Below are 24,907 nucleotides of genomic sequence, written 5' to 3'. Positions count from 1 at the left end.
AAAGAAAGCAACCAAAATGGTATTTTGGTAAATGTAATGAAATAGAAGGGCAAGTGTTATTACATAGAGGTAGAGCATATGAAGGGTGACGGTAAGACTCGATATTTAAATACAACTCTGAAATGATTTCAGTTCCGTCGATTTGGTTCATCAAACCCTCGCTGAGGGATCAACAACCTCCATGGCAACACTCTAATCCCAACTGAACTTCAAATTCTTCAAAAACCCAAAAAAATATTTCACAAAAACAAATTCCAAACACAAATATAGGAAGAAATTAGTGCCACTAGAACTCGTTCAAGAAGAAGAACTTCAGTTCTTCATGCCTTTTCATTTCTTTAGATCTTAAATCCTACTCGAGAACTTTTCGTCCATAATTCCGGTGCGTTTATCTCTCACTCTCTTCTACAAATTTTTCAACAAATTAATGCTTAGCACTGTAGTATCAGTTTTTGAATCGGTGTTTGGTTATGGATCTATTTTTTAATTGTTTTTTTTTTCTGGGCTGTGATTCAATATGTTTTTCCTTGCACTGCTTAGCTTTTAGTTATAGATCTGGTTTAGATAAGGGTAAATTTTCATTGTCTGTTGTTTTTTTTTTCAGCTGTACAGGTGGAATCTTCTTTGGTATAGCTTGTTGAGGTTCGATTTGGATCTAGTGTGGAAGAGATAAGCTAGGGTTGTTTTAAAGGCTGTTACTTTTGAGTATAGTTATCATCTTTTGTGTTGAGGTGTAGAAGTTGGATCTACTCAACCGAGATCTTGTTTTTCAACTTAAAACTGGATACATACTTTGACTTGGATTTGGAAGTTGTTTTGCTATGGAAGCAGTGGTTGTTATTGAGCAGCATAGGAACCAATATTATGATCGAGTCAAGCCTCATGGCCCAGCTCGATTTGGATCACTCCGATCCCGAGACTTTGGAGGGATGAATTGTAGGAGTTTCCAATCGGGAGCTGGAATCCTTCCAACTCCTTTGAAGGCTTGTACCTCTGAAACCGAACATTTCTACCCTTCTCCTAAAACACCCCCACCTTTTTTAACTTCCAACTCTGAAAATAGAAAACAACTTGCTACAGCGAGAAGTGCCCCAATTTCTATCAAACCCAAATTGTCAAACCAGAGTAATGTTTTTCATGAAGAATTCTATGATAGGAGTTTCTCGTTTTCTGAGCTTTGGGCTGGACCCACTTACTCAAATTCACCACCTCCTAGTTCATTACCTATTCCCAAATTTTCAGTTGCTAAGAGAACTACATCACTGGAGTTGGCTCGTTCTGCCCCTGAATTTGAAATGCATCATCCATCTGCTAAGTCTGCACCTCCATCTCCAACTCGAGACCAAGACTTTTCCGCTAGATATTTCTTTCATAGTGCTGACTCTGCGACTAAGACTCTACGTCGCATTCTTAATCTTGATGTTGACAATGAATGAACTTCAGGGAGCTTCAAGCTCCTGTAAATAGGCTTACTCTGTCAGCCGGTTAGCTTCAGTTTGTATATAGAATCAATAAATTGGTTAGTGAAGACAGTTATGAGTATCCTTGGTTTTCAGTGCTGGTGTACATCCTTCTATCGCAGCTATGGGCTCTGATGCTTTCAACTAATGTTCAGATGTTGCACCTTAATCTGTGCTTGGATGCAGAACATGATTTGGTTTTGGCAGACAAAGACAAGATAGGGTGCGATAGAAAAGCAACACAGATTAAATCTAAGATATTGGGAAGGCGGAAGTAGGCTGTTGGTGAACTTTAATATTGTAGTGAATGAAACCTTCATTCTGCAATCTGCGTGAATCTGCTGACTATTATCTATCTAATTTCACATTAACATCGCTAAGATTAGTCATGTGTCTGCTGGCTATTATCTCTGTTCTGGCCCATCGTGTCCTTACCAGATTTTTAGCCTCCATTCCATTCTAGAGTTTAGGTAGTCATGTAATTTGTATCATACTGTAGGGACCCAAACTAATGCTTCGTTTTATTTCTGTAGGTTTCTGTTTCATTCTTTCCATCCATTCCTTACATATCCTCAGTTCTAACTGCTATCCTTCTTACATAGATAGTCTGATGACTTATTGGTTAGGTTCCTTGTCCCTGATGAATTTGTTATTCGACAGTTCAATCTCTCCTCTTCTTTAACATCCTCAATCCCTTTCTTTTTCTCTAACCTCATCTAAATCTTATAGCTTCACTCCTTTGCTTGCACACTATGAAGGAAAATATTCCTTCTCAGCTGCCTTTTCAGTTTTTTTTGAAAGAAAAGGTGGGATAGGATAGTGATAGTTATGACTTTCCTGTGTTCATTACCTCTTGGTTTTATCATCTTTGTACTTGTCGTGTATGGAACTTTCTTACTGGCTTTTACAAGGTTTGTTGCCTTCCACGAGATCATTGACCACATGGAGCAGAGCGGTATATAAGGTAAACCTTTTTATATTGTTAACTTACTCCGTTCTCTTTATAAATTTGTTTGTTCGGTTGTTCATTTTTCTCATTCCCATTGAGCAGAAAACGTAAGGGTGGAGAGTTCAGGTGATGGTTTCAGTTGCATGTTTGGTTTGCTGTGGAGGTAGTTTGTCACCATCGAGTTTTCTTCCTAGAAGCCTTTGTCCAGTTTGTGTTCGTTTATCATTGTATTTGAAAGCTGTATACTCTCAGAGTCCTACTGTTGGTCGTTGGAGCCTTTTCTTTTCATTTAGTTTCTTTCTTTTCATATCAGTTTGGATGGTAATTTGCATTCACTTTCTGTTTTGAAGGGCAGTGTTTATTATTGTAGTTACAAGAAAGTGAAGCAAATATTGTAATGTTTATGTTATTTTCCAGCTTGTTGGCTACTTTGTTATGTTATGTTATGTTATGTTATGTATGAATGGTTTGTGCACTACTGCAGAAGTGAAATCGTACAAGCTTTGCTTATAACAGATGGTTTTCTGCCTTATTGTTTTTAATATCGAAAGATTAATTTAACCTTTATGAAACAGAAATTTATTAGAAAGTAAAAGTTGGTATACTTCATTAAATTTATAAGTACAGTTCCATGAAATTTAGAATTTGCCATGTTAGAGATATAAGAAACGATCTACTATCTTTGCTTGTCGTACTTGCTATTAAGATGGCACACACCTTGATGATGTGATTTGTGAATAATAAAAATTATCCAATCCACGTCATTCGTTTACTGTCAACTATAAATTTATAATACAATACAATAGTTTATTCACACAGTTTATAGAAAACAAGAAGTCGTTTTCTACAAAGTAGTGTTTTTGTTGGATATTTATAATATTTGTGGAAGGAAGACTTTTAATTTTCGAGTAAGGGAGGAGTGAAATATTCTTGAGTATTGAAACATATTTATATACAAGTAAACCATTATTATTATTATAATATAATATGTATATTGTATGAAAGATGAGATGTAATCAACAGACCATTTATCTGACGATTGAAGTGTGTGTATTCACTTCCTAAAACATCATTTCCCAGTCATAGCTTTCGTTGATCAATTGAATCGAGTAAGAATATATAGAGGAGTTAGTACAGTACAGCAGGATTCCCCTCCTCACACAAGCTATTTAGCCTTAAGTTATGAAATAAAACCGGGAGGAAGAAAATATGAATGCCAATAAATCATTCTTTTTGATTCAAGTATTTAGAAATGAAAATTTTGATCCTTCCCCCATCATACTAATTCGTAATATTCATGTACTATTAGACAGTAGACCGTTCCTATGATATCCAAATTCCAGGAGCCATCCATCAACATATACCCCCCTCCAAACTTAACATCAACGACCAAAGATTACAAAAAGAGGCAGCCAGTGGAAAGGGATTTTCCAGACCCAAAATACAATTCAATTACATTGGTACAAACACAAACGAATGTAAAAAGTTCCTAAATTCTCAACTGCGCACATCCCCGAATTGCCCCACGGCATCTTGTCATTGAAGCAGCATGTCGCCATGTTGGTCTCTCGCCTCCTGTTGTTAATATGTCAACATCTGACGTTGGCTTGACGTGCCAATTCAAACGGTCGGGACCAATATCCCCTCCGATCACGTAAATTTCATCTCTCAAACTAATCATTGCAAACCCTATTCGTTGGCGAAATTCGGATGCTGAAATAACGTATTTTTTAGGTTCTCTTCCATGGTACTTGAAAATATGTCCATGACCCATCACATAAAGTGAATCTTGAACAACAGCCATTGGACCTTGGGGCCAACCATACTCTTCAACTCTCCATTCAAGCTGCAGGCTGTCGAAAATTTGCACTTTCGATATTCCCTTGTGCAAGACGTGCAACTCGCCTCCAATCACCACCCCTGTGCAAGCAGAATTGTGAGTACGGTGTAGATCAGGCAGGGAAATCCAAACATCTTTATCAGGATCGTACATTTCTGCCTGAGAAATTGATTTTCTGCAGCTAGTAAAACCACCTGCAACAACAATCTTTCCTTCTAAAACACCACAAGCAAACATGGCACGTGGTATGAGCATTGATGCACGTTGAGACCACCGACGTATTACAGGATCGTATGACCACACCTCATTGGTTGCAAAGTTTCTATCTTGATCACCAGTTAACGGATCAACAGCATCACTGCCACCACCCAGCACATACAACTTCCCAGCAGTGGAGACAGCACCAAAGTGTGCAAGATGCCTAATTTTCGATGGAAGTACAGGAATTGTTATCCAAAGGTCTCTGATGGGGTCGTAAAGCTGCCATAGATTCTCTGGTTCAAATGCGCATACACATAAAAGATCTTCTGATGATCCAATCTCCTGTCGGACTCTAAACAGTTCAGCACTACGAATGGCAGCTTGCCAGGAGTGAGAAACAAGCTCCAACTTTGGATAGAGATGGAAGGGAACACGTGCAAGGCACTGATGAGCAACAGCGTCTGGAAGACCGTCAATCAGATCAGTCAACATAATCGCTTTTCATTCGTTTCTGATGATTATCCACCACAGGTTGTTTCTTATTTAGAAAGCAAGTAACCTGAGATGCCAAGAAGAATATTCAAACATTAGAGAACCAGTCAATACCTTCTCAAAGTTCGATGTGATTGAAATACAGAATGAAATAATCACTATCCAACATTAGGTAACAATTTAGAAGATGAAAAGAAAGCATCTTTTCGCTTACTGATAATTGAAATTTTTAAGCCGCAAAACAACATTCATCACACAACTCGATGATGGATGTACTCTAACAATGTTGTATCCATGGACAAAGTCATTGTGAGAGGCAACTAATTCAGGCAGTCAATATGATATGGTTGTAAATTCCAAAACTAGGGTCTTAACCATCCAAAAATAAGAAAAACTGTTTGAATAAACAAGCAAATGAAAGAAAAGGTGTATAATAATGATACGACTAATCTAACCAATATGCAAATCTCATAATGTGAAATTAACCAATAAATGGCCAACAATTAGAAAAGAGCACTCACATTCCCAGCAGTAATGGGTGTTTTTTTTCATGATAAGACTTTCCAAATAAGGAAAAAAGATACAAGGAAATTCCCAAGTAAATAAATTGTATAAACTTTCTAGTAGTCAAGTTTACCTCTTAACCTATAAAGCTACCCAAAAAAATTGTGCAAATAGTATACTTGTCTTTGAGCTTTAGCTACAAAGCCTGAAAAAAAACTACAATATGTAATATTTCAATTAATGAATGACCCTACATTCATTACTCAAGTCAAAAAGATTAGATATGTAAAAGAAATGCAAACGTAAGTATACCAGGATAATAAGAGATTAGTGAATACTTTTTTATTTTTATTATTAACTTTTTTTCCTTTTTTTTTTTTTTTTGGTTAGAAACAGATTAGCAAAGACGTACAAGCCAAAGTTTTAACAAAGAACAAGGTATCAGAATTAGATAGTAAGCATCCACAACTACGGAAAATTGATAAACAAATTTGGTTAGACATTTTTTTTAAAAGAAAAGAGATGTAACTTCAAACCCTTAACATTTCAATGTAGGTTCAAGAATATCTTTGATGCAAAAAAGTTAGATAAAGAGGATGGACAACTAGGGAATACATTTCATGAATACAGAAGAAACATCTTCAAATTGTGAGAGAACATTCTCTAAATCCCTTACCATTGACAAATGTACTAATTTACAAATGAATGAAAAAGAAATCAACAAAAACTAATAACTTGACTATATAAAAATTAACTAATCATCTAACATCTCATCCTTTCCACACTAGTTTCTTTATATGCTGACATCATTCTAAACTCGACCTGTATCCCCTCTGCCAAACTCTTCCAAGACGGAAGATTTCTGGTTCTAGAAACAAGATCAGACCTCTAATAGTGCAATTATATACATCGTCTACGAGTTCCGAGTTCACAGTTGAACCTAAAAATATTAAAAACTACTAAAAGAATTATAAGTTAAAAATAATATCTTCAATGAACCCTCCAAAAAGAGCATGCTGTATATGAGTAAAAAGACTCCAATGAGACCAAAAGATTGTCATCATATACTAAGAAAACTAATGAATATTGAAACAACTAAAGAAGACGACCTCGTCTTCTCACCTACTTATTTTGAAGAATAAGAGAAAGATCTTCCCTTTCTCAAATATTTCAGCTTTTTCTAGTCTGCTTCAATAATATATGTATGAAGAAAAGAGATACGCCAAAACATATCAATTCCTAGAGAAGACAAAATCTGGACAGAATCACTCAATAGATTATGGAACTAATTACTTAGAAACCCTTTGAAGATTCCAAAAACCAATCCTATTCGAAGAGTGCATAACTGCATGGATAAGCTCGCACTAACCCGTCAATTTTGGATCCAATCGGAATCAGTCATCATTCCCCTGTGGCTGGATGAAAAGAATCGGAAGTACTGACGAAGAAAGGATCGGAAGTTTTGAAGATTCCAAGAAAAGCAACGTAGAAACCCTCTGTGCTGAAATATATTCATACTTAACAAGAAGAAGAAGACTTAACAAAACCTCGAGTCTAGAAAATTAAGCTTGAATTGGCAATTCCTAGAGAAGAGAAAATCTGGCAGAATCACTCAACAGGACACGATTATGGAACTTATTACTTAGGATGTAAGATCCACAGTTTTCCACACAACCATTTGGTGGTTCCAAGAAAAGCAATGCAGAAACCTTTAACTTATCAGGAAGAAGAAGAAGACTTAATAAAACCTCTGGTCTAGAGATTTAAGACAGACTAGAACGAGATACTGATACCAGTCGAGGCCAAGAGATTTTTGATAAAAACTCTCCAACTCAAACTAAACAGAATAGAGTATTAACTCAATAACCCGTTTTGATAATGCGGTAACAAGGTCCATCTATTGTGCATGATCCCGAGTTCTCGCACAAACTGCCTAAATGGCTTCAAACTTCCAGGCCATATCCGCATGAATTAAACTGCTTAGACTCTAATATCAAGGAAATTCTAGCCAACAACCTACCGTATGCAAGAATCAATAAAAACCCATCATCTAATCCAAACACACAATCACAAATTATACCAAAACCTAAAATTTACAAAGGGGAAAACAAATAAAAACTCGACTGAACTCATAATCGTGTCATTTACTCAAACATCCAGAAACTAGGGGGGAAAAGAATAAATACATCGCAAATTTGCTTTCAAAGTCAAACCGGTGTCGAATTCAACAAAAGAAAAAGTGGGTGATAAAGAAGAACCCAAGATTCAAAACAGAAAAATTCCAAGAATTGTTGAACAATAAGGAAAAATTATGAAATGGGTATAAATAAAATCAAGGCAGCATTGGTAAAGAACAAGAAAGAAATGAAAAGAAATAGCAGTTATACCTGGAAGAAGAGGGAATTTGTGGTGTATTGCTCAGATTGAAGAAGAGAAAAAAAGGGTATGGTTGGATTGGTTTGAAGATTCAAAACCGGAGGTGTCAGAAAAGGAGAGTTTGACGAATTAAAAGGAAACCCAAGTCAGAAAAACACAAGGAAGAAGGAAAGAAAAAGAAAGAAGAAGGTTATGGAGGTTGTGTGTGTTGTTGTTCAAGGCAATGTTCCAACTTTTGCGAGCGTTTAAGAGATTGAAAAAATGGGAATCCAGGTTTTAGAATTTTCAATTACATTCAACTTACGCTTACCCTAAACAGAATGGGCGCTTGGGGGAATTCGGATATTCCCTAATTCCTTCAATTTTGATTTCTTCCTATCCAAGTTGACACATACTATGCACCAAATCTTGGCTTATACCTCATAATTAAATATACATATATCTATATCTATATCTATATATATATATATATATATATTTGTTTATACAATTAATTTAACTAATGGGTTTTTAATGATTATTGTCTTGAATTAGGATTCATAAAAATTTCAGTTTTTGGTTGAGTTTAGATTGTTCCTAATCCTTCTAAATCTGCTCTTTCAAATCCTTTTTATGTTTTCTCATGATGATCAACTTATGGTTGTTTTTAATTTTTTCATCATATTAGTTTCTTTTAAAAAATAGAATAAGTCTGTTTTTTTTTTAAAAAAAGAAAAATTAATATGAAATTTTACTAATGAGCTTTGTGCTGTAAAATAATTTGGAATCGAAAAATTTGGAACTAATCACAAATTGGGAGTCGTTTTTTAAAATTAATGAGGCGATTACCAATAATCAAATCTAAGACTAATTAGAGGTTAACATGTGTTAAAAGTTGAAATTGAAAATATAAATGGGCAAATCTAGACGATGACTTGTGTTTTCATGATTGAATTGAATAAAGGGTTACTTGCATAAATGACAAAAAATATCTAAAATAATAGCATATATAGTACAAAAAATAGTAAAAAACTGAAATACACACGTCCAACCGACATTTTGTGCATCTTTTTGTTGAATTTATCAATTTAAAAACTATCACTTATAGCATCTATTACCGATAATTGTTATCAATGAAATATGACATCATTGACAGTTTTCAGTTTGAGAAATGATTATTTCACATATTTATTCTCGATTTTTTCACGTTGAAAACTATCACTAATAGCTACAATTAGTGAATATCACTTAGCTCATTAATAACTACTATTAGTGATAACTTGTCACCATTATGAGTACTTTTTTTTTTTTTGCCAGTTTTCTTAAATTGAAAGTTATCATTGATAATTATTATATGTTGCTACCACTGATAAATGCTATCAATGTTAGCTTTTAATTTGTGAAATATGTTATCGATTTATGTAATTAATAATGACTATCAATGATAGCTTTTATCAATTATAGTCATTGAGGGGTAAAGCTACTTTCAATTTGAGAAATATGGTATCAGTTTCTATAGTTAGCTACTACCGCTGATAACTATATCAGTGATAACTTTCAATTTGAGAAATGTGGTATCAATTCCTATCACTTATACCTTCTATTAGCGATGTTACTATCAGTTGATATTCCTGATAGCTACTACAATTTTTTTTTTTTTTAATTTTGCTATCAATGTAAAATGATATCACTAACATTATCTATCAATGATTGCATTAGAAGAATATCGATCATAGCAACTATAAGCGATATCATTAGAAGAATATTTTTTATAAGTGATATCTCCTTGGTAAAACATATCAATTTTGAATTAATGAGGTTTAATTAGGCTATCAATTGATATTTTTAATAACTACTATCAACGATCTTTTTCAATTGCTATCGCTAATATCTATTAGTGATAACAACAAAAGGAAATCACTTGCAACATCTATAAGTAATATCCCAGTAGGCTACTATATATCATTAATACCAAGGTAATACTACTATAAAATGATGTGTGATTGTTTAATTTGTTTTTAGCATAAATGGGCAAAGAAAAGAGATCAGATTAGCATTGTTATCGGTAATAGCCTTGAATTACTAGTAACTTATCATCCATATGATAGCTTCTATTGCTAATAGTATAAATGAAATTGATATAGTTGCAGCTTTTGTTAAAATAAATTAATGATTTCAGATTATGCTATCAACATTTATATCATTTAAAAATTCAAATTAAAGTTTAAGTTATCGGTGAAAAATTCATGAAAAAACATATCGAACATATTAGGCATAATGTCATCGATAGAAATCATCACTAATAGCATGAGAGGAAGAAAACTTAAGAACAAAATTGACATTTAAAAAAAATTACTATATGACAGATAAAAATTTGTCATTTTTACAAATATTGTTCCCTTGTGCTATAGGTTATATTTATTTTCTAATTTGTGTTATTTGGTGTGATTTTCCTGATATAATATTAACCTATTATATCAAATACTCCTAACAACATTTAGCCTTTTTGAATTAATAGTTTGATCGATGCATGCATAATTATGATTGGTTGCTACAATATTTATTATATATGTTATGAATGATAAGGAGACTTGGTAACATAATTAAAATAACTATTTATAATAAGTGTCATACAAAAACAATTAACGAACTACAGATATGCGCGGTTCACTAATAGCGTGTTAGCTACATTCACGAACAGAGGGAAAACAAAATCTATTAGATAGAATGCTTAAAATACAATACAACGTCATATATTATATTCTCTAAATCCAAAGGTTAAAATCGTAAATAACTACATATACTTGATTTCGAAAACAAAGAGCTTTTAGGGGCAAGGTTCACTAATCAAATAGCGAGACTTCATACTAGGCTATTTTTAGTACCATATAACAAATTTAGGGATAGTTGCAAATGTAACAATTATATTCAAAATAATTAAGTATATAGCAACGTTTTAAAAAAATTGCAAATATAGCAAAATCTGTCAAAATCTATCAATGATAGGAGTCTATCACCGATAGACCATGTAACAAATGTTGGTCTATCACTGATAAATCATAAGAGTCTATCAACGATAAAAGTCTATCAGCGATAGACTTTGCTATATTTGCAATTTTTTTAAAATATTGCTGCATACTTAATAATTATTCTAAAAATAAAATTGCTACCTATTCTAATTACCCACAAATTTAAGACAATCCAATGGAAAAAACATAGTTTAGGTAAAATAGAAAGTAAATTAAATTAAGATAACAAGTTAAATTAAGATAAGATGAGATTAGAAGAATTTTAGAGGTATATTTAGAAAGTAGTACAAACATAAATTAATGTTTGGTTCAATAGTAATTAAGAAGTTTAATGTAACAAAAGTATGCTGAGAGTAATGAGATGATATAAAAGGGGGAGTTGATCATTAAGTTCTGACCGCCATCCGATGGGATTCCTCCGGTGATTGGAACAGTTTCAGAGTCTGTTGTAGAAGGAAAACTGGTCTGATCCCATGTTGTCGTCCACGTCGAAGGAGCTTCACCATCTTCTTCTTCGTCGGGGGAATTTCCCGGTGAACTTACTGGGGATACAGTCGGAGCTGCGACACCTTCATTATTATTTTCTGCATTTTCATTTCACATCCATTATACCCTCTATCAAATAATCTTGGGATATTTGCAAATTTAGCAATTATATTCAAAATAATTAAGTATATAGCAACATTTTAAAAAAATTGCAAATATAGCAAAATCTGTCAAAATCTATCAATGATAGGAGTCTATCACCGATAGACCATGTAGCAAATGTTGGTCTATCACTGATAAACCATAAGAGTCTATCAACGATAGAAGTGTATCACTGATAGATTTTGCTATATTTGCAATTTTTTTAAAATATTGCTACATACTTAATAATTATTCTAAAAATTGCTACCTATTATAATTACCCAATAATCTTCCGTTAGTATTAATTAAAATTAAAACATAGATGATAATGTAAATTTAATTATTTTTATATTCTACCATTTTATTCTCTCTCACTCGTGAACTAGACTCTACCGGTTGGTCATCTTTTAAATAACGTAGGTTTACCTTTCCATTTTTCTTCTCTAACTTTTTTCTATCCTCTTTCTTCCTTTCCTAAACTTTTTTTTTGCTATAATTTCTTTTCAGATTTCTTTCTATCGTCTTTATTCCTTTATTCTTCTTTTTTATTTCTTTCCATCCTCTTTCTTCTTTTCCTTCTTTTTAGTCGTTTAGATTAGGGTATTGTGTATTGTGTATTATGTAAAGAATGTTGAAAAAAAATTGTTTAAATTGAAGTAACCAGATTTGGTGTTAAAAAAATTAAGAATCTTGAAAAAATAAATCAATAAACAAATCTAAACGATTGTGTACCAAATTTTGAAGCCAAAAATCTAAACAATCGTGTAGCTAAATCTAAACGATTGTTCTCCCATAAAACATCAATTTATCATCTAGTTTTGATTTACGATAGAATTAAAAAATATAAACGACAAAATCTGAACGATCGTGTAACGATAGACACTACAAGAAAAGTTACCTTTTATGACATTTCATTACAAGAAAAATGGAGAGGAGAGAAGAAACAACTGTCATAATATGTCAAAATGCGCGTTTTTGGCGGGAAAAGACGTTGTTTTCGGAAATTATTTTCCGTGACAGTTATTTACTGTCATGAAAGGTTCTAGGTTTTATTAAAATAATTTATTAAAATAAAAATCCCCAAATCTATTAAATTAATTGATTAAAAATTAAAAATCCCTAATTTTTCAATCCCTTCCATTTGCCGCCGCGTCTTCCTCAACATATCATCTCCTTCCCAAACTAAGCGCCTTCTTCGACATCCAGCGTCCGATTCTTCCGCCCTGATATTCTTCCTCCACGTCCGATTTTCTTGCGCCTAGTTTATTTTCCTGCCCAATATTCTTCCAACAACCAGTGAGTTCTCAACCCCTTCCAATATTCTTCCAATATTCTTCCGCCTCAATTTACCGTCGCCCACATTCGATTTCTCTTCTGCCCGCGGTCGAACGAACTTCCGCCGATCGTCCGTCTTCCGTTGACCGTGTGTTATCCGCTGACGGTTCAACGTCGGCCAACTATTTCGCCTCCGCCCACACTTCAACGTTCGCCCAATCTTCTGCCAACAACCGGTGAGCTCTCAACCCCTCCCACTCTATCTCACTAATCAAGTCATTTTACATTAGCATATTTGGATATATTTGCTTTGAATTGTAAATTGTCAATGTCCTTTTAATTGTTGTTTGGGCTGAAAATTTGACCATATTTGACCATTGAGATGTCATTTTGTTCACAGTAACCTAAGACTCTAGCAAATGTTTTCTGCTTCTTGGGATAACCAGATATTTTGATGTTTCCTTCAATATAACCTCCTGTTTTTTTTAATGTCCTCTGAAAAAAAAAATACATTTCCACGTCAAAGTGAAGGTTCTAAATTATAATGTCCATGATATTGTGGAATAACAATTTGTTTACTCTTGATTACATGCCATGTAATGCATATAGAAGCTTATTGCAGAATTGGACATCAGTTGTGATTTTGATCCTGCCATTTGTGTATTACCATAGGTTTGAACCAGATATGCTAGCATTCTCAGGTTTCTATTATGGTGGAGGTAAAAAGGAAAGGAGAGAATTTGGAGCTATTCGAAGGCGATGGAAAACATTACATGTAAGGGGTCTTAGTTTTAATTATGTGAATCCATTTGTTTGATTTGATTTATTTACAGAAAAATCCAATACTTCTCATCAACATTTGCAGGTCAATTGTTGTGAAATGAAATTGACCAGCCCAATGGCTTTTGTGTTTGAATATTTATGAGGGGCATAATTAATCCTTATCTGGGGAATGTAGTAAATAGCATAGCGATATTGGGTTGAGTCTTGTATAGAATTCTTGTGTTGGCAAAAATTTGTCTCTGATATCTATACATTCTGATATTAAGATGAGTCTAATTTATAAGTTCTAGTTTAAATTTAGATGACAACTATTAATGCCTTTTATGATCTGTTGTATAAAACTGATTCAAATTTATTTCAGCAAGTAAGCAACCCTGATAAAGAAAGGAGGCATGGAAAATGTCCACCGACTCCAGAAGAGGTTTGTTTGATGCTGAGAGCACTTGGATATGGGCAGGATGTTTATATCCTTCAATTTGGCTTGAATATGTGCCTCTATGACCCTTAAATCTCCATGATTTTTTGCTTTCCATGGCTTTTAGGTCCTCTGATGCCGCCACATCACCAAATTTGCTTTCTTTGGCTACTTTTAGCACTAATTGTCGCCTACCACTGACACCCACTTTGTCATCTTTTGGTCTTAGGCTCTTGAAATCTTCAACTAGATCATCTAAGGTTTGTTGGTGTTGGTTCTTTTTTTTTTTTTTTATAGTTTTTTGGTTTTTTGCTGGTGTTTATCTTGTTGATGTACTGATGCAAAGCTATTTTTAACTTATTTGTTTATTTATTTATGAACTTGTATTTATGGAGTTTTCTTCTGTCAAGCTTTCTTGGTTTTGCTTTCTTTCCGTGGCTTTTTTGTTAAGGAATTTGTTGTGAATAAATTTGCTTAAGGATTTTTGTTTGCTTCCTTTTTGGTTTATGAAGATTTTTGGTAATTTAAAATAAAGATTTTTTGTGTTGGGGATTATTCAGTCTGCTTGTATGTTTCTCTAAGTACGTAGGTTAAGGGTGCTTATTGAGATTAACTAGAGCTGTCAATATATTTAAGCATATGCAGAAAAATAGAAACTTGAATTGTAGTCCTTCAATTAGAACATATAATCTACTTTTTACTGCATTTTTGAGTCGATGTCGTAATACTTATTTTTTCTCAATTGTACTTGTGTATCAATTGAAGGTTTAGGACTTACAAGTGCCATTTACTAAAAGGTTAAAACCCTATGATATTTATCCAGATGCTCAGCTTCATATAGTTCTAAATTAAGAAGATCATTAGTGCTTACCTTTTGTGGTCACACACGGCTTATAAATGCTACAATTATTAGACAATCAGTGAGGTTAGCTTCTTGAGACTCTTTTAATATCTTATATATGTTTTCCTTTTCAATGACTAAAAAATTCTTTGTGGGAGTTGAATAACAAGATATCTTCTCCAAAAGAAGCTTGTGATGCCTTATGTCTTTTCTTATCAAGTTCAAGGTACTTTTGCAAGTTGAGTTCATTTAACATAGATTTTTCTTTTCACTTCAAGAACCAATCCAGAAAGTCATCTTAAGTATGGGAAGTAGATTTTCAGATTGAAAATTGTGGGCTTCAAAATATGTAAGTAGTTTCTACATCCCTACCAAAATACATATTTGACTATTGTTGTTTAAAGTATATTTTGTATCATTTTAGTTTTGATGAAAGTGTTTTCTATGCTTTAAAAGTGTACTTTTGTTAATAATAAGTGTAATGATGATATCTACAACTATTAGTAATAATCGTAACAAGTGTAATGTTCTTATAAAGTTAGGGCATGGTGGAAAGGTTTACAAACATGTAGAGTTCAATATAACCTCACCATCACCACAAGCCAAGAATTTTTGTTACAGGTATGATGTTTGGTCTATCCTTCCAAACTTGTGACTTCATAAATATTCTTGTGTTGATATGAGTTTACTAGTTTGGTTAAAATGACGTATTGTTAACATTTTGGTCTTAGGATCATGTTGATCTTGAAGGTTGGAGTTAGTTTTAAATATTTGTTTATTGTTGTTATAAATTTGAATTCAGTTTATATGTTTGCAATTAAGCCTTGAAGATTGGAGTTAGACATCTTATTCTTGAAATAAGTGGCACTACTAAAGGTTTATCCTTTGACGTGTATATATTTATGAAGTTCGATCATATTATACTTTAGTATTGTACCATTCACATTTATATTTTATGCAAGTAAACTTCTTATATCTTCTATAGCATAAGAAGTTCCATTCATTCTGATTTTAGTATTAGGTTAACCTTTATTCTCTACGCCTTTAATAGCCTATCAATTTATAATATATTTTTGTTTTCTTCTTTAAATATTGGCCTAGATTACTGCTCGTGCAGGTCGAAAAGAATTTATGGAAGTTTTAGTATTCAAGTGTGAAACTACACTTAATAACATTTTAAATGGTCTGCAGAATTTGGATACCATATAAAGTAATGTTGTTGTCTGGATATACGTTCCTACTATCTACCATTTTTCTCAGGATAATCCATTAAATATTAAACCTTTCTATTTGTACTTGTGTTTTGTTATTAAATTAACCATTATTTATTGTTTCTTCCATTCGGAACAGAACTATAAAGATTGTTAAGAGGTCAGAAAGGACATATAAGAATCGACAACGGCTTTATCTTTCTGAGCAGGTGAGAACCGTAGTGATTTGTTGAAATGGCTACATTGTTTATTTCTCTATGTAATTATGTTGAATTGCGACTAAGGATTGTTTATTTATGGTGTATAGCTAGATGTTGCTATATCACGTTGAAGATTGTTCCGTAAATGTTTACTTTTTGTTTTTTCTTTTCATTCTTTATTATTAGACTGATGGTACTCCGTGTGAAAACATTACTTGAATTGCTACCTGTGACTGATGCTTGAGTTGTTACAGTAAAGGAGTTTGTTATCATGAATTAGGTGGAATACCGAGTTGAAATACAGTAAAGGAGTATGTCTTGCATTAAAGCGAAATTAATCATCATTCTTTTTGGCTCTGCATTATTAGGATGTTTGAGAATAGTTGCTATGATAGAAGATGTTCTATATACAACGTTATTTTATCACTCTCATTGAAGTACTAAATATATATATGGTTTTAAGAGAAACATAGAATGCTCAAACATCCTGTACTTCTAGATTTTTTGACCATGAGAAACATTCTTTAAGTTTGAATTTAAAGTGTGTGTGAGAGGGATGGATGGAGGAAGGGGTACATAGTTTTGTGGGTAGTTTTTTTGTTGATTGTGGTCAGTTGGGTATATGTCATTCTTGTCATCCTGGTTGTTATTGGTTTATGATTAATTAGGACTAATGACTGTTGTTTTGTGGATATTTGTGTTATTTCATTTATCTTTATATTAAGTTCTGTTTGTTACTGATTTTTTAATAAAAAATGTTTAACTGTAGCATTATCTGTTGTGGGTGTTTACCCTATTTTCTGTCTTTATAATAAGTCTTATTCTGAGCTACAATCATAATTTTCTTTTCTTGTTAGGTTTTGCAAGAATCCATTGAAGCAGTGAAACCATATTTGCTGCAATTGATTGATTTATAGGCCTTTTTGTAGGTTTGGTAGCCAAATTTTGGTTCAAATGTACTTATTTAAATAGCTTGTCCGTACCAAAACATATATGTTAATTGCTTCATTGTACAAACATTGTACGAACAATTGTACGAACAATTGTACATATATTAAAGTATATATATTAAATCGTTAATCATTTTTGTCCATATGGATGTGTTGTATAGTATTTTTTGATTGTATTGGTCTGTGTAATGGCAGGGCGGCAAGAAAAACAGGGATTCAATAAAAATTACTGCAAGAAAAACAGGGAATTATAACATTTGAATCTAAAAAACAGTGGCATCGAAAATGTTTTCTTGACAGTTAATTAAAGTCATGGTAGAAGAAACGATGATAGTTAATAAGTGTCATAAATGATAAATAATGACATTTATTATGTGTCATAAAATATAAACAATGACAGTTATTATCTGTCATCAAAACTTAGTAATGACAGTTATTATCTGTCATCAAATCTAAATAATGACAATTATAATCTGTCTTCAAATCAAAATAATGACAGTTATAATATGTCATAAAATAAGTATTTCGTGACATTTATTCTTTGTCATGAAAAGCACATTTCGTGACAGTTTGTAGAACTGTCATAAAATACTTTTAATGACTGCCGCATCAATGACTGCAAAAAACTGTCACGAAAGCTTTTTATGACAGCATTTAACTGTCATCGTAGGCCCTTTTTCTACTAGTGAGAATTGAAATCTAAACGATCGTATACCAAATGTATTACGCCTATTGTTGGTAGTGTGGTTGACAAGACATTTTTTGTATTTTCCATTGTAGGCCTGTGGGTGTAAATATTTGGCGGCTTTGTTATATTTTTTAAAAGACCCCTAATATTAACATAGAAAAAAATTATATATATATATATATATATATATTTATTTATTTATTTATTTCAGGGATTGTCCATATAGTCGAATTGAGCTTGGACTATTTTAGGTTTTCTTAGACCAAACCTAAAAATCAAACATTGTCATTATTGACATAATTAGGTCGTATTTTTAGAAAATATTATTATTAGGAAATATTATATTATTCTTGTATATTCTTTTCTTTATCGTGTTTAAATATGGTTGTATATAGGGCTGTAATCTTTGATTATAATCAATAGATATCAATGAAATGCCGATATTCTATACAATCTAACAATCATAACCTAACCCTAATAGTATATTTAACATATATAAAATTCTCGGTAATGACAAAATTATGGTTGTTACCATTATGTTAAAAAGTAATTCTATTATTAACCTAAACTTCATGTCTTAAGTTCTGGATTAGATTAATTATTCTAGTAAAGAAATTGTTATTTTTGGACAACCAAAAAAACTACACATGTATATATACAATTTCTTGTAATGAAACTATTATTAACCAAAAAAGCTTGTAATGTAAATTGATAAAATTGTAATAAGTTTCAAAACGTAATTTGATTACAATCATTAGAACTATTTATACTTTATATATCATTGTTTTCTTATCATTGATTTTGGGGATAGAAAAGTCACATGAGTACTGCCATAAAGTATAGTGCTATCTGATATGAGGAAAATGCATGTGTTAAAGTTTTCATTTGATATTAAGTTAAAGAGGAAAGCATATAGGCAATAATTACCATTACATCGGCTGGGCGGGGGCGTTTGAAGACGACAGGCAGCAGGAAGCTGAAGGGCTCGAGTCTGGTTAATGGTGACACCAAGGGAAGCGGCGGCGCCACCACCACTGAGAGCGGAGCAAAGGCATCGAGGCTGCGATTGAACGATGGTGGCAAGGCGAGAGCAGCAAGAGGAAGAGGGAGTATTAGAGGCGGTTCCAGCAGCGGCGTTGATGTAAGTCAAGCATGGAGATAAGGTTATCAAGGCCGTGGTGCATCCACCTGACTGACCCAAGCTGCTGTGGCTCATGCTCAAACCCACAACAACACTTACCAAAATAATTGACTCTCTAATTAATCCCATTTCTGATCTCTATATATATATAATTAACCACTGATCTTCTTCTGATTACTCATAACCTATAAGCTATCAATCTTCAGCTATTTATATCCAATGGAACAAATTGACAAAATGTTCATGCATGTAGCTTGAAGTGGGTGGCCAAACTAATTAAATTTCCTCAACACTTCAAAAGAATATAATCTAAAGCTAGCTAGGCTACAATATAATATGGGAGTCACTGACACGTACGTGTGTATACATCTAAAGAAATATTATTCTAAGTTTAGATAAGGAGTAATTAATTAATATAGCGTTTTCTTGTCTTCTTGAATGTAAATTCTGGATACAAATTACACACATATGTATAATTGTTGGATTAAGAATAATTTACTTTGAAACAAATACATTCAAAATATGGAGTTATGAGTAAATTGTATCTCGATAGAACATCGTTAAGATTCTCTTTAAGATCATTGTTGTAAACGTTACAAATCACGTTGAGTGCTTTCAAAATTTAAGTGTCAAGCAATGTTTTGATGCAAAAGTTTAAAAAAAGAAGTTTATTAACGCTTGGTTATTTGTTTATAATCTTTTAAACCGGGAAGAGAAAAAGTACACTATAATTAAAAAATAGTGGTTGAGCTAGAAATTTGGTATAGAGACACTATACGTGCACTAGGACTGGCTATAGGGTCGAGGAAGGGAGTTTCTTGTCTTTGTCCCCTCGGGGGTATTTAGCCCACGTACTTTTGGATTTGTCTCTATATAGTTCCTAATTTTAAAAGCAATAGATCTTATAAATTCTTTCATCACATGCACCCAAATACAATATATTTGAAAGTGTTAAAAGATGGGAGAATTGTCAAAAATAGCAAATTTGACAAAATATTTAACGAATTTTTAAATTCTATCGATAATAAACATTTGATAGACACTGGTATCCTTCTATTAGTGTCATTGATACACAATAAATTTTTATCTCCGATAAAATCTAAAAATTTTGTTATAATTTGTAAATATTTTAATTTATTCTACTATTTTTAAAACTACCCTAAATATATTTATTTATATCATATATTTATATTTAAAAAGACTTATTGTGCGTTTTTTTTTTAATTCAACAAAAGAATTCATAAATAAGTTAAACATTTGTGATTTATTAAACACAAGATTAACATTGGACCTAATTTGTTAGACACAGCTTTAAATCTTTTTAGATTAAACTTGTAATTTAACATTTATATAAATTAATAATATTAATTACAAAATTATAAAACGTTTCAAATATATAGAAATAATGAGATGAAATATTCAATAATTTTAAAATAAAATAAAATTTTAAAAAATTAGTTTAAATCTAATTTGTTAAAGATTAAAATTATTTATTGCATGCATGCATCTATATATATATATTTTAAGAAAAAATATTTATACGACTTGCATTTTTATTAATAAAATTGTAAATAATTTTAAAATTTTGTTATTTTAAAAATTGTTCCATACAAATAAAATTTGACTAAATATAATATATATCTTCCACTCTAAAAATCATTTTTAATCTAATTACTGTTAATTAAAATTTTTAAATTATCCTCTTATATTATATGTTCTAAATTTTTTTATAAAATTGGCTATACACGTCACATTATTTGTGAGTTGATATAAATTTAATCGAGAAATAAAAAACTCACAAGAGAAAAGTTTTTCTATTTTATACGAGTGACTTTTTAATTTCACGTTGAAATTATCGTTTGATTCAAATATAATTTGAAAAAAAAAACTTTTGTTTAGCGTCACACACACCCCTTACCAACATTCTCTTTTCTTAGAGTGGTGAGCATGAGTGAGAATGGAAGCAAGAGAGTGAGAAAGTGTAAAAGAATTATTGTATCGGATTAGTCGGATGTGAGCACAAACATAAAGAAGGAGGCGAAGCATTAAGGAGTGACAGGCAAATTATAATACATCATTATTTTCAAATTTTAAGAAGGATCTCGATAGTGCATTATATTGCTTTCCGTGAGATTCGTCTCAACTTTTCAACAAGTGAATTAAAGAAAAAGAAATTTATTTAGGCTCCGTTAGAAACCATTTAGTTTTTTAAAATTAAGTTTATTTCATTCCTTTTTTTTTTTTTTTTTTTTTTGCCATAAAAGTGGTTATTTTAGTTTTGAAAAGATTTTAATTTTATATAACAAAACAATAAATTATTTTGGAAAACTAAAACCCAAAATTAAGCCATTTGTTAAGTATATATAAGTAGAAGCCATATTCTATTATCTCTTAGAATCCCTTCTGGGGTCATTGGTTGCAGTAGTACTGTTGAATTAAACAGTTGGATCAGTTTCTATCATATTCTTTTTAGAGGTCAAACCCAAATGAAAAAGAAGTAGGTGACCAACTTTCTTCAACAGGTGCGACTCAATTGACTAATTCAAAACTGCACTTGGGGTTTGAGTTTGATTATGGGTTTAAGCTAAAAAAGAAAAAAGAAACAGTATCAAGGACAAGTACAGCAGGACCCAAATAGTAATTTTTATAAAGTATAAGACCTAACGAACCAAGATTAAAAGTTATTTTAGAATATAGAAAACAAAATCAACCAAAGTTGAAAGCATGAGAATCAAAAAAAACATTTTAAAAGTATAAAAACCGAAATGAATCAAAACCATAAGTATGAAGAAAAGAAAGACAATAAATTATGAGCATCGATTCCATGTAATTAACTTGAAATTAATATGCATAGACCCTCTTGTGTGAATAAGAAAATGTTAGTTCGGTTTCTTGTTTTGGAAGAAAGAATCGATTTATTAATGATATACAACATACAGTACAATAACTTGTACGATGTATCACCATGAATCTCTAGAAATATTTTTCTGTCTACGTATTGGAATTAGTGACGGTTCGAGATTATACAATAACATAAACACGAAGATCCTCTTTTGAGTCTTGTTTTAGTCCTATATTTCTTATCCTTAGGTGGAAAACTTTATTACTCCCTATCAGAGACAAAGGCTTACTGATTGGTATAACCAACATGCCAAACTCCACCCGATGGAAACTCCAAATCATTCACAATAAAAAGGAAAGATGAGATAATGGAACCAAAACTTCTGGCAATGGTGAAGTATAACTTTGGTTAAGTAAGTTGGTTGAACTCCAAATCCCAAGATTCAAATCTACCAGACTTTCCCTCCAAATTCTCAAACTTATATAAACTACAACAACTTTCTAATGAAAGACATTGGGCTTGGGCACCCCTTACCTTCTCCTGTTCTTCAAAGGAATGACAATGGAGATTTTGAAGGCCTTAGCATACATCACAGTTGCAGCAACTATTTTAGGTAGTTTTTTAGTTGAAGGGCAGACTCCTTACCCTTGCACAACCTCAATGATGAACAATTTCACTCCATGTTTCAATGCCATCACTGGAAGTAGCAGCAATGGTTCTTCTCAACAAGAAAGTTGCTGCACCTCACTGCGGTCGCTCTCGGGAACAAGCATGGACTGTGCCTGCCTTTTACTTACTGCTAACGTGCCCGTTCCTCTGCCCATCAATGCAGCCCTTGGTCTCATCCTTCCAAGTTCTTGCAACATCAGCAACCTGCCTGCTCAATGCAAAGGTTGTAAAAACTAAAAACTCATCATCAGTCATCACACTCTTTTCATATTACAGTTTAGCAATTAAGACCAACACAATGCACGACTTGTAATGAATTTCCAAGTCCTTAAAAAAACATTCTTCAGTGCATAAAAAATGTGTTTTTGAAGCCCATATAAAGTCAAGCTAAACAGGCTCCAAATGTAAGTTGGAAGATGTAAGAATTTCTTGGAGTTCTAATGTTGATCTTGATATATTTTGCAGCGTCTGGTTCTCCTCTGCCATCCCCAGGTATGATTAATATTCTCTACTTCTCACCAAACGTCTTATACGTCACTTGATTAATGAAAATTCAGAGTGAGAGAGGATTCAAATTTTGATCCTTCTGTACTTGACAGGGCCTATCTCACTTGGACCAACTGCACCAACTCCTACTGCAGCTACTTCTCCTGAACTAAGCCCACGAGGTAACCTTCTCGTTCATCAACCTACAAAAGTTTAAAGGTACAATTGAAACTAACCCAAACGTATTTAATTTGGTTTTGGGGCAGTTTCCAAAGCAGTGGCAGTAGCTCCAGCACCACAGCAATTGACGACTACAAATACACCGGCGGAATCAGTAGCTCCGGCAGCAACCCATCGTCGGATCCGACCTGTTTTAACTCCATCCGCCTCTGTTCCAACTTGTTTCCACCCACCATCGCTGTTGCTGATATCCACAGCCATCATGGTTTTCAAATCCCATTGAACAGCCTTTTGCTTTCATTCCCTCCCTGCTTGTTCTTAATACTCATTTTGTTTCCCTCTTGGTCTTGGCCACTGTTCTTACCCCTTTCTACATGCTTAATCAATATTTTTCTTCTATTTCTCCAATAGAACTCTTCATACAAATTTAAACTCAGGATTAAGAACTTTCATAATTTAACATCCAAAATAGATTTTTTTTTATATAAAATATAAATTTATAACAAAAACGAGCGCTTTCGAGGTTAAAGTTTCGATCCGTCACCTAACTTACCGGGAAAATGAAAAAATACGGAATAGATTAATCTCTTATTGCAATAATTGTATCAATTTTGACTATTATTCATAATTTCTTTCCAGAATTGTCTATACATTTGGAAATACATTTGGAAACTTAACATTTGATAACGTTTACACATGTTTTAGTGATCGTAATAAATGGTTTACATTGATTAGCTCCGCTTATCTAACGGTAGTTGATATCATCTTACTCCCTGAAGGTCGAAGATTTGATCTCTTATTCCCGACTCCTACCATTGTTATACTAAAAAATTAGATAAAAAATAAAATTTAAGAGTAACAAAGTTAGGTGTATAAAATGATATTATGGTTTATGATACTCAAATTGTTGTCAATCAGATCAGAAGTCTTTTTTTTTTCTCATGAACATTATTCTCAATAAATAATTTCGTTAATTGCTCTAACAACCCTACATGGGCATGTTATTATCACCTCTTCGAAAATATTTCTAGTATTATGAAAATATCATACTTACTTTATTCCTCCCTACTCTATTCGAAAGGAGCTAAAAGGGAAGAATTTTTAATTTTCCTTTTTGCCCCTAATTTTTTTTATTAAAAGATACTTTTTTTCCAAACATTCACCTCTTCGTACTTTTCTACGTTCCTTTCGTTATATATTTTCTATTTTTTTATTTAATTAAGACATCATTATGAAACGACGTCAATTTAAACTAAATATTTCATCCTACAAATAAACACAAACACACACCATTCATAAAACAACGTGTAACTTAAAATAAATGTTTCATTCTACCGATACAATAGACACAAACTAAATCTTTCACCCTACAAATAGATATACATATGCATAACTTCTTTCTCGAGATATATTAAAAGGGGCTAAGAGGGGAGAATTTTTAACTTCTTTCTTTCTCTCTAACTTTTTCACTAAGACATTTTTAGCCTCATACTCACGCCCCTTCTGCATACCAAATTAAGACCATGAATATTAACTTTACTATCGTTTTACCCTCAACTTTATTATCACCCCTTCATATTTTTACCCTCAAACTTCCACTTTACTAACTTTACTTTCTTTTGTTAGTATTTTGCATGTGTAAGTTTGAGTTGTAAATTTCTTTTGTTGGTTGAAAATTAAGGGTTTTGAACCCATTTGTAGTCCTTATCTTTTTAACTACGCCCTCACATTTTTCAACTAACAAATTGGCATCATTGTTGGAGAAGAAG

The 24,907-nt window shown here is 32.4% G+C and overlaps 3 protein-coding genes and 1 non-coding gene across 6 annotated transcripts; 3 read left to right on the top strand and 1 right to left on the bottom strand.

Annotated features, from left to right (window-relative positions):
* The first annotated feature begins 104 nt into the window (after positions 1-104).
* On the top strand, positions 105-2,837 carry LOC103491325 (uncharacterized). Its single transcript, XR_001762888.2, has 3 exons — positions 105-382; positions 605-2,424; positions 2,512-2,837. It is a non-coding gene; the product is annotated as an uncharacterized LOC103491325 (transcript).
* A 782-nt stretch (positions 2,838-3,619) lies between these two features.
* LOC103491326 (F-box/kelch-repeat protein SKIP30) lies at positions 3,620-8,217 on the bottom strand. Of its 3 annotated transcripts, none has more exons than XM_008451217.3 (3): positions 7,834-8,217; positions 5,580-5,662; positions 3,620-5,009 (listed from the first exon to the last, which is right to left on the bottom strand). In XM_008451217.3, exon 3 carries the CDS (start codon positions 4,940-4,942, stop codon positions 3,899-3,901), a length of 1,044 nt encoding a protein of 347 aa, XP_008449439.1. In that variant the 5' UTR covers positions 4,943-5,009; positions 5,580-5,662; positions 7,834-8,217; the 3' UTR covers positions 3,620-3,898. The 3 variants fall into 3 exon arrangements, with proteins under 3 accessions (XP_008449439.1, XP_008449437.1, XP_008449436.1); XM_008451215.3 differs by having other exon boundaries at positions 5,580-5,651; XM_008451214.3 differs by lacking the exon at positions 5,580-5,662 and having other exon boundaries at positions 7,834-8,216.
* Positions 8,218-12,489: 4,272 nt separating this feature from the next.
* On the top strand, positions 12,490-17,275 carry LOC127149385 (O-fucosyltransferase 10-like). The gene is made up of 6 exons (XM_051084599.1): positions 12,490-12,496; positions 12,755-12,968; positions 13,405-13,507; positions 13,877-13,936; positions 14,058-14,190; positions 17,040-17,275. Exons 1-5 carry the CDS (start codon positions 12,490-12,492, stop codon positions 14,064-14,066), a joined length of 393 nt encoding a protein of 130 aa, XP_050940556.1. The 3' UTR covers positions 14,067-14,190; positions 17,040-17,275.
* A 5,083-nt stretch (positions 17,276-22,358) lies between these two features.
* On the top strand, positions 22,359-23,475 carry LOC103491328 (non-specific lipid transfer protein GPI-anchored 16-like). Its single transcript, XM_008451221.3, has 4 exons — positions 22,359-22,695; positions 22,938-22,964; positions 23,072-23,140; positions 23,225-23,475. Exons 1-4 carry the CDS (start codon positions 22,359-22,361, stop codon positions 23,419-23,421), a joined length of 630 nt encoding a protein of 209 aa, XP_008449443.2. The 3' UTR covers positions 23,422-23,475.
* The last annotated feature ends 1,432 nt before the right edge of the window (positions 23,476-24,907 follow it).

The sequence above is a fragment of the Cucumis melo genome, chromosome 5 (assembly GCF_025177605.1).
Source record: "Cucumis melo cultivar AY chromosome 5, USDA_Cmelo_AY_1.0, whole genome shotgun sequence".
NCBI lineage: Eukaryota > Viridiplantae > Streptophyta > Magnoliopsida > Cucurbitales > Cucurbitaceae > Cucumis > Cucumis melo.
This window is presented reverse-complemented; position numbering and strand designations above follow the sequence as displayed.